This window comes from Podarcis tiliguerta (assembly GCF_965153285.1).
Source record: "Podarcis tiliguerta genome assembly, chromosome: 3".
Classification (NCBI taxonomy): Eukaryota; Metazoa; Chordata; class Lepidosauria; order Squamata; family Lacertidae; genus Podarcis; species Podarcis tiliguerta.
This window is the reverse complement of record NC_139536.1, coordinates 66,242,340-66,254,527: the sequence shown is the minus strand read 5'-3', so window position 1 is coordinate 66,254,527 and position 12,188 is coordinate 66,242,340. Positions and strand designations below refer to the sequence as shown.

General features: G+C 37.6%; 1 protein-coding gene across 2 annotated transcripts in view; it reads right to left on the bottom strand.

The window, feature by feature from the left end:
- MAN1A1 (mannosidase alpha class 1A member 1) overlaps positions 1 to 12,188 on the bottom strand; it is a gene marked incomplete at its 5' end in the record, with an annotated part of 51,086 nt that overhangs the window by 30,156 nt on the left and 8,742 nt on the right. For both annotated transcript variants that reach the window (XR_014509949.1, XM_083435215.1), the window contains 2 exons: positions 2,549 to 2,664; positions 9,606 to 9,702. Coding sequence is in view for 1 of the 2 variants with exons in the window: in XM_083435215.1 (XP_083291341.1) it covers positions 2,549 to 2,664; positions 9,606 to 9,702 (213 nt within the window). The remainder of the gene's footprint in view (positions 1 to 2,548; positions 2,665 to 9,605; positions 9,703 to 12,188) is intronic.

Below are 12,188 nucleotides of genomic sequence, written 5' to 3'. Positions count from 1 at the left end.
GCCTGTATCTGATTTCCCTATGAGCAGATAATGAAGTCTCAAATCAAAGATGGTGGGGGGCACTTAAAATATTCTCTCCCCTCTCGCAAGCTTCAGAAAACTATCAAGATATATCATGTGTAAATGTAAGAAATAAAATATCTGATGAATGCAGTTGAAAATCAGTATGCCATATATGATGATGAAGATGAAAAAAGTAACACAGGGATCATGGATTTTAACACTAATTGTCTGTCAGCAACCTATTTCTATATCAAATATACCATAAAGGTCAGGAAAGAGAAATAATGTACTGTATTCTTCCATGTATAACATGCCTCAATGTATAAAATGCCCCCTATTTTGGGGGACTCCAAATTGAGAAAATGGGGGTGGGGGTATTGTATCCGTGTACTAGACAACCCACAATTTTGAACATGATTTTTAAATAAAAAAACCTAGTCTCGTACACAGAAAAGTATGGTAAGTATCTGTATAAAAATTGGGAGGAGCAGATCTAGAATCAGGAAGTGGCAGGGGAATATGAAGACTTCCTTCCAATATGTCTTTTTAGTGGGGGAAGGGGGAAGAATATGTACTTGCTCACTGAATTGTAAAGTTGCAGAGCAAGCCTGTTCTAAAAGTTGCTGGGTCAGATGTGGATTTTCAACTCCAGTCAAGTCAGCACTGGTTATTACCAGGGTCAGACTTTGGTAATATGGCCCCCTGACTGAATAGTTGCCCAGATGTTGGCAAACTACCAGCTGTAAGGTCTGTTTATGCTATACTAAGATCACCTTTGATATTTTAAAATCAGATAATTCAGGAGTGAAGCTATTTACTCTCTACCTTCTGCAGAACTCTTAAGTTCAGAATTTGGCAGCTCTGCCACCACACATTCTTCATCTCCCTTAATCAGGCTTCCTCAACCTTGGCTCTCCAGATGTTTTGAGACTACAATTCCCAGCATCCCTGACCACTGGTCCTGCTAGCTAGGGATCATGGGAGTTGTAGGCCAAAAACATCTGGAGGACTGAGTTTGATTGAAGCCTGCCCTTAATCATTGGATTGCTCCACCCATTTGTCTTTTGTTGTTGTTCATTGGAAGTTTCTTTCTTTGAGTAAGCCCATTTACTATCATTATTATCAATTACATTTATTAGATGCTTTTTGTTGCCACAGGCTACTCAAAGTGACTTTACATAAAAAAGAAATAATAAATTTAAAGTTTATCACAAAGAAAGTTAGAATTCTATGTCCCAAGCTGCATCACTTTGTGTTTACGCAAAACTACATTTTCCCTGGTACTGCTTTTGGAACTCTTCATGGTCTGCTTGGAATTTTCTATCCTGAATACTGTCTTCCACAAGTTTTGCTATCTCACCAAGCATCCTTGTCTCCAGTTTTCACACTAAATGCTGTTAGTCTTAATACAGAACATTGCAGCACTCAATTTTTATGACTTTATTCCATCTTTAGCTACCCTCTGGTTCCTGTTTATTAACTAGTTGATCCCTATTTATAACATAGGCATGCCACTGTTTGTGAATTAATTTCATTAAATCTTGCATGAAATTTCTCCCATTTATTAGGAAGGATTAAAACTAAAAATGTATTTAGTTAGATATTCCTTTGGTAACATCATCAGAATATGCAGCAAAGGCTAGATTTAAATACATAAAGACTTCTGGGAAACATTGAGGTGATTATAAATACCAATTCCACAGTGACCTGACAAACAATACCTTGGCAGAAAGATTTTTCTTTCAGTGAGACATGCAGGAAACAGATAAATGGAAAGGTGCTGCTGCTTATAATTTTGTGTTTGAATGGGATTTCCTGAAATTTTAATTGCTATATGCTGAGAAAAATTGAGGTGATACAGCCACTTTTCAACTTCAAGAATAGGAGGCAGATCATTAATTGCTGCCTTGGTCTAACAAAATATTGTTCACATTCTAGCATTACATTCAGATCCTCTCTAGAACAGGCCCACGGGGTGGGAAAACACAATTACTACAGAAATATGACACCCAGGTTTGCAGCTCTTGGGACAGAGGAAGTTATGAAGGTCTTTTAAAGTAACTGTCTACCTAACATATGTTTTCTAAGTAAGAACACAGTTTAACTAGCATTTAAATTTTATTTTATAATATATACCTCCCACAATTACCTTTTAAAAAGATTCTTACTAAAGGATTTTACATTTTAAATAGGTAGTAAAGCAAAATGACATACTGGAAGTCCCATTTGAATTGTGTTAAATAGCTAAAGATTTAAAGTTTAAAGCTCTGTCTCATTTGAAGAGAAAAAGAAGTGTCATAAGGGTGAGATAAGTAACTTGCTTAGAATGAAACTTGCCTAGGCCTGTTCTGGGTTTGAAACCCATGTTGGGCAAAAGATTCCTGCACTGCAAGGGGCTGGACTAGATGGCCCTTGTGGTCCCCTCCATCTCTACAGTACTATGATTCTCTTCTGAGGACTGCTAAAAAAAATAAATCTCTGAACATTCCTCAAGTCAGAGTTGTCGCTATGTGTGCAAGCAGTAGAAAAAGAACACAATACTCACCACATTAAAATCTAGATTTTTCTCTACCCATTCTTTAGCTTCTTTAAATTCATCTTTCATTTCCATGATGTACAGTGTATCCAAGGCATCGACAATTGTTGCTCCTTGAATATTACCTGAAAAGGGCCAGCATTGTAATTAATGATAAGCTTTTTTTGCTGCTCTATCAAGAAATATTTATAAAGTAGACACAGATCATAATAACTTTCATGGTTCTCAGTCTACACTAACTACAATAGAGTTGCAGATATTATGAAGGGAAAATCCTTACAGTAACTGGATTTTTAAATTTGCTTTAGTGTCCTATTCTATGGCACTGAAAATCTGATGCACACTTGTGCGCTATGGTCTAGTTGTCTGCATTTGTGAAACTAAATTTCTTGTCAACAGGCCTACAAATCAAATATCAGTCCATAAATAATAAAATACTTCATTTTGTAGAAAGCTTATGATTGAAACAGAATATGTTGAATAATAACTATGATCCCTGAATTAAGAGCACTATTTGGGATTCTTTCCTATCCTGCTATACTACCTGAATACCATCCTTTTGTTCGCACAGCCCCCTGCAAGCATGCGGCATTTCTTCACACTCCATATTCCTTAAATAATACAAATAATAGAACTGTGCCTCAGTTGTATTATCCTCCAGGCCCTGTCTATAAGATGCTCTTATTCTGTTACAGAATATAATGATATTGCATCTCACCATGATGAGAAGGTTGGGTGCAAGAAAGGTGGTAGTTTGTTAGGTTTTTATTTTTTTAAAAAAATCTCAGCATTTCTATTCTGAATCACATCATTTTAGCTATTTCTCCTCTACCTGACCCCTCAGTTAACACAAGTCTTTCTTGTAACAGTGCATTTGTTATTCATTAACTATTGAAATGTTATAACTGTGTACAACGACAAATATTTTACAGAAAAAGATATATCTTGCAAACAATGCAAGAACATTAGCATGTAAAGAAAATGTAAGCAATTCTTTTGGCGAACAACTTCTGAATGGGCCTCAACTGGCAACTGCAAAATCATATAAGTGTCTTGAAACACCACACATCAGTGCGAATGTCCTTTCTGTAAAACCAGCAATAAAAGCACAAATAATAAGCTGAACCACACGTCCCACACCAACATATGACTCTCCATTCACTAAGAAAAGTAAGAGAAAGTGAAAGGCATACCTCATCTTTAAAAAGGTTTGAATACATGAACTTGAAAACTGGCTGAATTCTCAAGTGCTCAATTCTAAACTAGAAAGAAAGCATAACAGGGAGATTGCACGCTCTGATTCATGAGCCAACCAATGTGGCACCTGGAAGCACCCATAGAGACCTTCCCTGCCACCTGCAGCATCCCCTCCCCACTGCTGAAAATTGGCTTGAAAGAATATGCTGCTCTATGATGATGCTGGGAACAACTGCTGATCTGAATTGTCTGCTTTCAGCATAACTTTAGTTGTATCTTCATGGCCATCAAAGAAAATGCAGTGAATTTCACCTATCTAACAAAGAACATCAAATTCCTGAGCCAGGGATTTCAGAACTTTTTCTTAGGCCCTCTTGACTGCAAGTCTCTTTTCTTCAGTGATCAAGCTGGCATCCATAAAGGCAGCTGTGGCAAGCAGGACAATACCATATCTCATGCTCTGCATACCAACATTATGCATTTCTATTGTGTTGAACTCTGCCTTTTTATCAGGAGTGGAAGGTGTATTTGGCTTTTCTAATGTCAGTTCATAACTTCCATCATTTCCATCTTGGTCATCATCTATGTGTTATTCATTTTCATCAGCACAGAAAATTATTTCGTTGGATGGTATTGAATCATCTAATCTACTTCTATGCTTATATTCAACAAACCTTCTCTCATCTTCTTGCTGCTTCCACTTTTTAACTTGTTTGTTATGCTCAAGCATATGTAATACACTTGTGATTATTAGATAATCATTTTAATGATTATTATGCAATTTTACACACTGTTTAAAAAAATGACAAGTTTTAAATTACTGGAAATTCCACAAAATGTTAAAAAGTCAATATTTGTTTGCAAAGTACAAATCAAAACTAAATTACAGTTGTATCTTGGTTCTCGAACGGCTTAGTTGCCGAACAAATCAGCTCCCGTATGCCGCAAACCCAGAAGTAAGTGTTCTGGTTTGCAAATGTTTTTCGGAAGCCGAACGTCTGATGCGGCTTCTGCTTGAGTGCAGGAAGCTCCTGCAGCCAATCAGAAGCCACGCCTTGGTTTTTGAATGGTTTTGGGAGTCGAACAGACTCCCGGAACGGATTAAGTTTGAGAACCAAGGTATATTAATTTAACCAAAATATCTTTTGAATTCCCAACCCATGTTACAACTTTTTAGGACCCCTCATTTTTTGAAATTGAAAGTTGAAAAATTCAGCATACCCTATTACGAGAACCTACAATTTTATTCTCTTATACTACTTGAAGCTGCATCCCTATATACACTTACAAGAGGGTAACTCCCAATGACTTGCCTCTAATTAAATATGCATTGGATTGGCCTGCATGCTTATTCCAAGTGTGAGATAGTATAATCCCAAATCAAACACCACTGCTATTGGTTTTTCTGTGTTAGATAACATGGCTTGCAGTTGAAGTCAAGCAGTGGGAACTAGCACTGGATGTTTACAGGGAAATGAATTATCAAGTGGTACTACTCACAACACTCCAGCAATTTAGGTTAGTTATATTGTGAAGGCAAATACCATGTTTTTATTCCTATACTTTAACCAACATTCCTCTGTGAAACAAACTCAGAAAAGTCCTCCAAGACAAATATGCTACTTGACATGACATCATTTAGAGGACAAAATAGGGTAATGCAATTTAATAGCATGAACAGGATAAAGTTATTTGATTTACCAATAAATCCTGGAACTAGTTATGCTGACAGAAGAAGTGTTATTGGATTTAAAATAGTTTATCTTATTAAATCAGCATAAGCTATAAATACAAACTTCAGTGTATGGCTCCAGCAGGACAATTTACCCACTGAAATAGCATGTTTCTTAAGTCTCTAAAAGCAGGGCACACTGAACTGTGATGCTTAGCATCTGCAGAAGAGCCTTGGATCAGAGTTTTAAGTATGCCATGAAGGGACAACACCAGCAAAACTAAGTACTGCACAATATAATGAAGCAGGTAGACATCAAGGGGAGGGGAGGGGAGGTTAGCAGTTCTCACAAGGATGTTTGCCTGACCTGTGATTTGCAACAGACTAGCAACAAATTGTCAGAGTAAAAGCATTACATTTCATGGCCTTACAGGAAAGTACTAAGAGATAGGCTGCATTCAGTGGGCTGCAGCTTGAGCCTCCAATATAAAAAGAACTTTAATCTAAATTCTCAAATCTGCTTATATTTCAGAAAGAACTTCTTTGCTGCTGCCTTTTTTTCTGCTATTGTTTTATATCCAGTACCTCATCACTTAAGCCATTAGGACCTGAAACAAATTAGCTCATACAGGGTTTGCTATACATTTGCTACTTACTATAACCCAAACTAAATTTGTAAAAAAATTGATGTTTGTTCATACCATTGGTACTAGATTTACTGGTACTTATACAGTCATACATTGGTTTTCGAACAGAATGTGTTCTGGAAGTCCACCGGACTTTCAGCTTCCAAGGCAAAGTTCGCAAAGCAGAACACTTACTTCCGGCTTTGTGACATTCGAGTTCCAAGTTGTTCGTGAACTAAGCTGTTTGAAAAACCAAGGTACGACAGTAGTTTTTTTCTTTGTATGAAGAAGATGTATGCAATGTGAACTAAGGCTAAGTTTAAATCTTTGTTTTTCAAGAGCAGATAGTCTCACAGAGTGCATTGCAGTGATCTTCACGTCTGCGTGCACACAGAAGTAAATCAATTTACACATATGTCATACAACATGTAGATCTAAACTGTAATAAAAATTAAGGTTATAAAAAGAGAAAGATCAGCAAAAATAACTTTAGAAGTAAAAATATCATAGTCATAACTGACAAAGGATTTAAAAATTCTCATCTGCTTGCTATTTCATTGTTCTATACACTGTGCCCACTCATGTTTGAACCTGTTCATTCTGTAACTTGTTGAACCCAGATATACCAAGTAATTTTACTCAAAACTGTTATTTCCTATGATTTAATACACCATTCTTTCAGGTGGGGAATTTCCCCACCCTGTGACCACACACAGTATTTTGCATATAGTATCCTTGCAGAAATCAAATTTTTAGATTACCAATGCATGGACCACTGTGGCTAGATTATCTTTGTCCAGGACCAGACATAGTGGGCATACCAACCAAAGCTAGCTACTAAAGTCAGTTGAGCCTCTAGTAATGAAGATGAATGACTACATTTTGACTACAAGCTTGGTCCTTCAGAAGAAATAAAACTACATCCAGACAAATTTTCTGGACCTGAGGACTACCTATCCACAGTGCCTCCATCTTGCCAGTATTCATGCTCACCTTACTGGCCCTCATCCAGTCCACCATTGCATCCAGAAGCCAGATCAGGGCTTGCATGTTGACTCCTGACTTGGGCGTTACAGAGAGATAGAACCATCCGCTTATTGAAGCCATTGTTCTCCAAATCTTGTAATGGCCACCCCCAATAGCTTCATATAGATGATAAATAGCAGTGGGGACAAAATAGCACCCCACAGCCTAACTACTAGAGGGCAAGCACATTTGTAAGTCCATAGAGCTCAGTGGCAGATCATCTACGTTGCATGCAGAAGGTCCTAGGTTTAATCCCTGGTATTTCCAGGTACAGCCAAGTACATCCCCTGTTTGAAACGCTGCAAGGTTGCTGCCAGTCAGTATAGACAATATAAGCTGTTTCCTTTGCTGCTTTCTGGACTTGCAGGTAGAAGTGGAACCACTGAAGATCAGTGCCTTCAACTCCCAACCAACAGAAGAGATCCAGAAGGATGTCATGGTTGATGGCATCAAATGTTGTTGAAATATCAAGAATGAGTAACATGATTGCACTCCCACTGTCCCTCTCCCAAGGAATGTCATCTATGAAGATGACCAAGGACAACTCAGACCCAAAAACCAGATCACAACTGAGACTAATAATGTTCAAGATAATCTGCATCATACAAGAGTGCATGTACTTGAACTGTCACTACCCTGTCTCAAGCACCTTCCCCAAAATGGGGGTATTGATGATGTAAACCAATTACCACTGGATCAAGGATTGCTCCTAAAGGTGATGGTGAAGTTTACATCCACTACCATACCCTACAGATAACACAGCCACAATGAGCGCTGTGGTACTCACAAAGTAACAGAGCCTCTTCAATTACACCAGGCTAAACCATTGAATCAGCAAGAATGTGGTGTTACACCTGCTCTCTGTGCTATTAGACCTTTCCTTGACGGTATTTGTTTAGTTTGCAATCTATGTTGCCAGAAGTGAATAATTATTAACATGTGCCAAGGTCAATATATGTAAAGCCCCATAGAAAAGCTGTTTCCTTTCCTTTCCAACCTTGGCTTTTTAGGCCGCAGTTTTAAAAGAAGCAGCAACAAACTTGAACCGTTAATCAAAAGAGCCAGCTACCAAGATTGCTCTCCACTATAATTAACAATTCTTCCAAAAGTGGAAATATAAATTTAATGGCCTTTTGGTAGAAGAAAAAAGTGTCAGTAAAGAGTATATTCTAAGTACTGTGGCATAACAAATATTCAGCTTCTCATAACATTTGCCATAATGCACATGGGTGTACACTATGGCAGCTAAGACATAGTCTATACAACAAAGCCTTTCATCTAGATTTTTTCCCAGAGTAGAAAACTTCATGCAGAATTGCAGCAAGCAAAAGGTTTTCACTAAGAACAACCTCATATTTCATTTTCTCCATCTCATTCCTATGCGAGGTCATATTTAACAGATTTCCCCCTCTCTAATCATGAATGAAGTGGAACACATTGCCTTGATACAGTGTTATAGAAGGCAATAAATAATTCCATGATCATAGTAAAAAGAGCATGAACTGGGAAATCTGGATGGTGATTGCATGTACTGTTCCCTCAACATTATAGGGAAGGAGATACAGGGCTGCTGTTTTTGATGGCAGCTATGACTTTCATATTTTGCCTTTCCTCCAAGGAGCTCAAAGGTAGTCCCGCCCCACTTCCATTTCATACCACAACCCTGTGATATTAGTTAGGCTCCAAGTGCACAAGACCACTTAGTAAACTTTATATTCTAATGGGAATTTGAACCTGGTATCCCTGCCCTTTGTCTGACTCTCTAAACACTACTGCACTTTAGGCTCTTTTACTTCACTACTGAGCAGCTAAAGAGAAGCTTCCAAACATGAAATGGAGATTACCATGAACATGCAGCCCAAAAGACAACTGAATTTATCGCGTTAGAGTTCTGGCTGGCTAAAGCACATTAAATGAAACAAAAGCTTGGATTCCACTATTTTAAGCACAAAATAGAAGCAGCTAAAGGAGAAAAGATCTACGGGACAAGAAGGCTATTTTTGTTGCTGTTATGGAAGTTCTTAAATTAAGAAACAAGGCTCCCTCAAATATTCCAGAAATTCCTACTGCAAACTATCATCTATTAATAAAGGATATAGATGTTCAAAGCTGATAATACAACAAGAAAAAGCTTAACTGAATGATTCTAATTGCCATTTTTATGTAGCTAGCATGCCTATTTTGAAGAGTGCTTAAAATCTTTATCAGTTTGGCCAGGTTCCATGGTCAACATATGATAACCTTACCATTTTAAATTATTATTTTTGATACTTGAAGCCACTCAAGGGCCCTATGGAGTCATGCTGGTGGATAAAAATCCCCATATAAGGAGTGCAACACTGTAGTATACCTTGTATGATCTTCCTTGTAAGTGGGGAACAAACTAATAAGACAATGCTGCTTTGGTTATTTTCAATAATCAACCATTTACAGATAAACAGCTGTTGTGACATGTGCTAAGAGCCCACATGCTTCTAATGTAATCTCTAACTTCAGAGCAGTAAATCAGATGATGTCACTAAGTACAAAAGCACATATTACTTACCAAATAAATTGCTTGAGTGTCCTTGTTTCGATATGGGTTTCAGTTCATTTAATCCCCATGCGTAATGTTTATAATTATCCCAGGCATGTTTCATCATCTGGTGGGAAATGAAAGCAGGATTATAATGTTGATTTAGCAAGAAACCATTGCAGTAAATGCTAGCAGAAAATATACTGTACACTGAGAATCAATGTGTTGAATTCGGTGGTTAATTAAATCCATATTGTATTGTAGACATACCACTTTAACATAAAGCATTATTAACATTAAGTTGCTGTTGTGGTGTTTTAGTTATAGTAGGGAGTCTTTTATTCAATTCCATTCTCTATTGTTAATTAGGAATTTGTAATGCGCACCCATTAATTCTCATTAAGAAGTTTAGCTAAAAGACTATTAATCCAATTAAGAATTTCCCTCTAAGACAACAGGCTTCTGAAGCTGGGAACTACAGAAAAGATATTTTATTCCCCCACAACATATGCTTACAAAGTTATGAAAGATAAATCATATGTCTGGTAGAGACTGCAGTTTGGTTACAAGCTAGCAGACTGAAACAACTCGAAAGAAAAGAAAAGAAAAGAAAAGAAAAGAAAAGAAAAGACCAAATCAATGACAGCAGAATACATTCTAGCAAGCACTGGAGTTTTATGAAATATGCTAAATGATCAAATCCTGTAATAGGACTACCCAAGAACTAGATGCTTTCCCATATTTAATAGATGAAAGACTGGTGTTCTAATATTTCACAGGACTCCCACAGCAGCACAGTCTTTGTTCCATCCCCATACCATGGTTGCCACTAAGCAACAGCTGAGTAAATACAGTGGTACCTTGGTTTAAGAACAGCTTAGTTTATGAACAACTTAGATTAAGAATGCTGCAAACCTGGAAGTAAGTGTTTTGGTTTGTGAACTTTGCCTTGGAAGCAGAACATGTTTCGCTTCCTGTTGAGTGTGTTCCATTTGTAAATTGAGTCCCCCGCTGCTATGGGAAAGCACGCTTCGGTTTAAGAACGCTTTGGTTTAAGAATGGACTTCCGGAACAGATTAAGTTCGTAAACCAAGGTACCACTGGAACTTCCATTCAAATAGACTTTCTAAAAGTTTAGGCAGCTTTTCTTAAAAGATTCAAGAAGACAACTTCACAGAAAATGACATTTCCTTCACATGATTGGTCTAAGTGCCACTGATCACATCAAACAAAAATGTCAAGAAAATAATTTATAAAGCTACTACATTTTGGTTGGTGTGTATACTTGTATCACAGCCCAGTTTTTGAAAGCAATACAATAGCCAATCCATATGCTGAAGGAGAGAGCAGACAGATCTTCGGGGAGGAAGCATTATTCTTGACATTTTTGTTTGATGTGATCAGTGGTGCTTAGACCAATCATGTGAAGGAAAGGTTGTAAAAGGAGGAAAGGCAGTAGAATTAGAAATAGATTTCCCACTTTCCTCTGCCCCTTGATAGTTTTAAATGTGGATGTTCCTTGGTATGGCTAATTTTAACACTATGAGTGCCATCTTATGAAAAATAGTGGAACATATGCTTCTGTCTGGTCTGACAAATCTGATAATGGGGAAGGCAGGAACAACTGTGTTCACTTAGACTGTGCTCACACTCCCATTTATAGTGCACTCAATGCATTTCCAGTGCTGCGCTTTTCATCCCTGTTCATTTGACGTTATCCAAAATGCAGATCAAGCCTGTACTTTGCTATAAAATACTACAGCCTGATGAGTTGTTAGAATCATAGGGTGATAGAATTGTAGAGTTGGAAGGGACCCCAGGGGTCATCTACTCCAATCCCTTGCAATGCAGGAATCTTCAGCTAAAAACACCTAAGTCCACAACCTCCTGAGGGAGACAATTCTACTAACAGCTCTTACTGTCCGAAAGCTTTCCCATATGTCTAGTTGCATGTTTAGTTGTTTGTTTGTTTATATTTTCCATATGTTTTGTTGTAACTTGTCAAACCAGCTTCACACCGGTTGGAGTCTTTAAGTTGCTTTTACTTGTCTCTAGCCAATATGTAAATACTTTTGCATAGAGTAAAGGCATCCGTGTCCCCTCAACACTGCTTGGTATATACACAAACAAAAACAAACCCGACACTAATAAAGCTGTGCTGATGTGAACAACTCGGGGGAGGGGAAGCTGTAAAGAGGACAAGGCGGGGAGGACAACATTGCTGCACTCTAAGGTGACAATGTGAACACACTGTCATTTGGCAGCCCTTGCTTTTTTCTTCTTAATTGCTCTCCAAAGTTATCTGCTGCTCCTCATTTGGACAGAGTTCTTTCTAAACCATTTTAGCCAACAACAAAACCTGGTGAAAACTTAAATTTTCATTATTGCTTGTTCTCTTGCTATTCTATGTTGTGTTTGTTTGTTTGTTTGTGTGTGTGTGTGTGTGTGTGTGTATGTATGAATACACCCCCCCTCTAAGTGGTTTAATAGTAGATAATCTAAAGCATTCATTAAAAATGCCAATAAAAATATTAAAAGCAAGTTACATATTTATAAATATATACAGTGGTACCTCAGGTTACCTACGCTTCAGGTTACATATGCTTCAGGTTA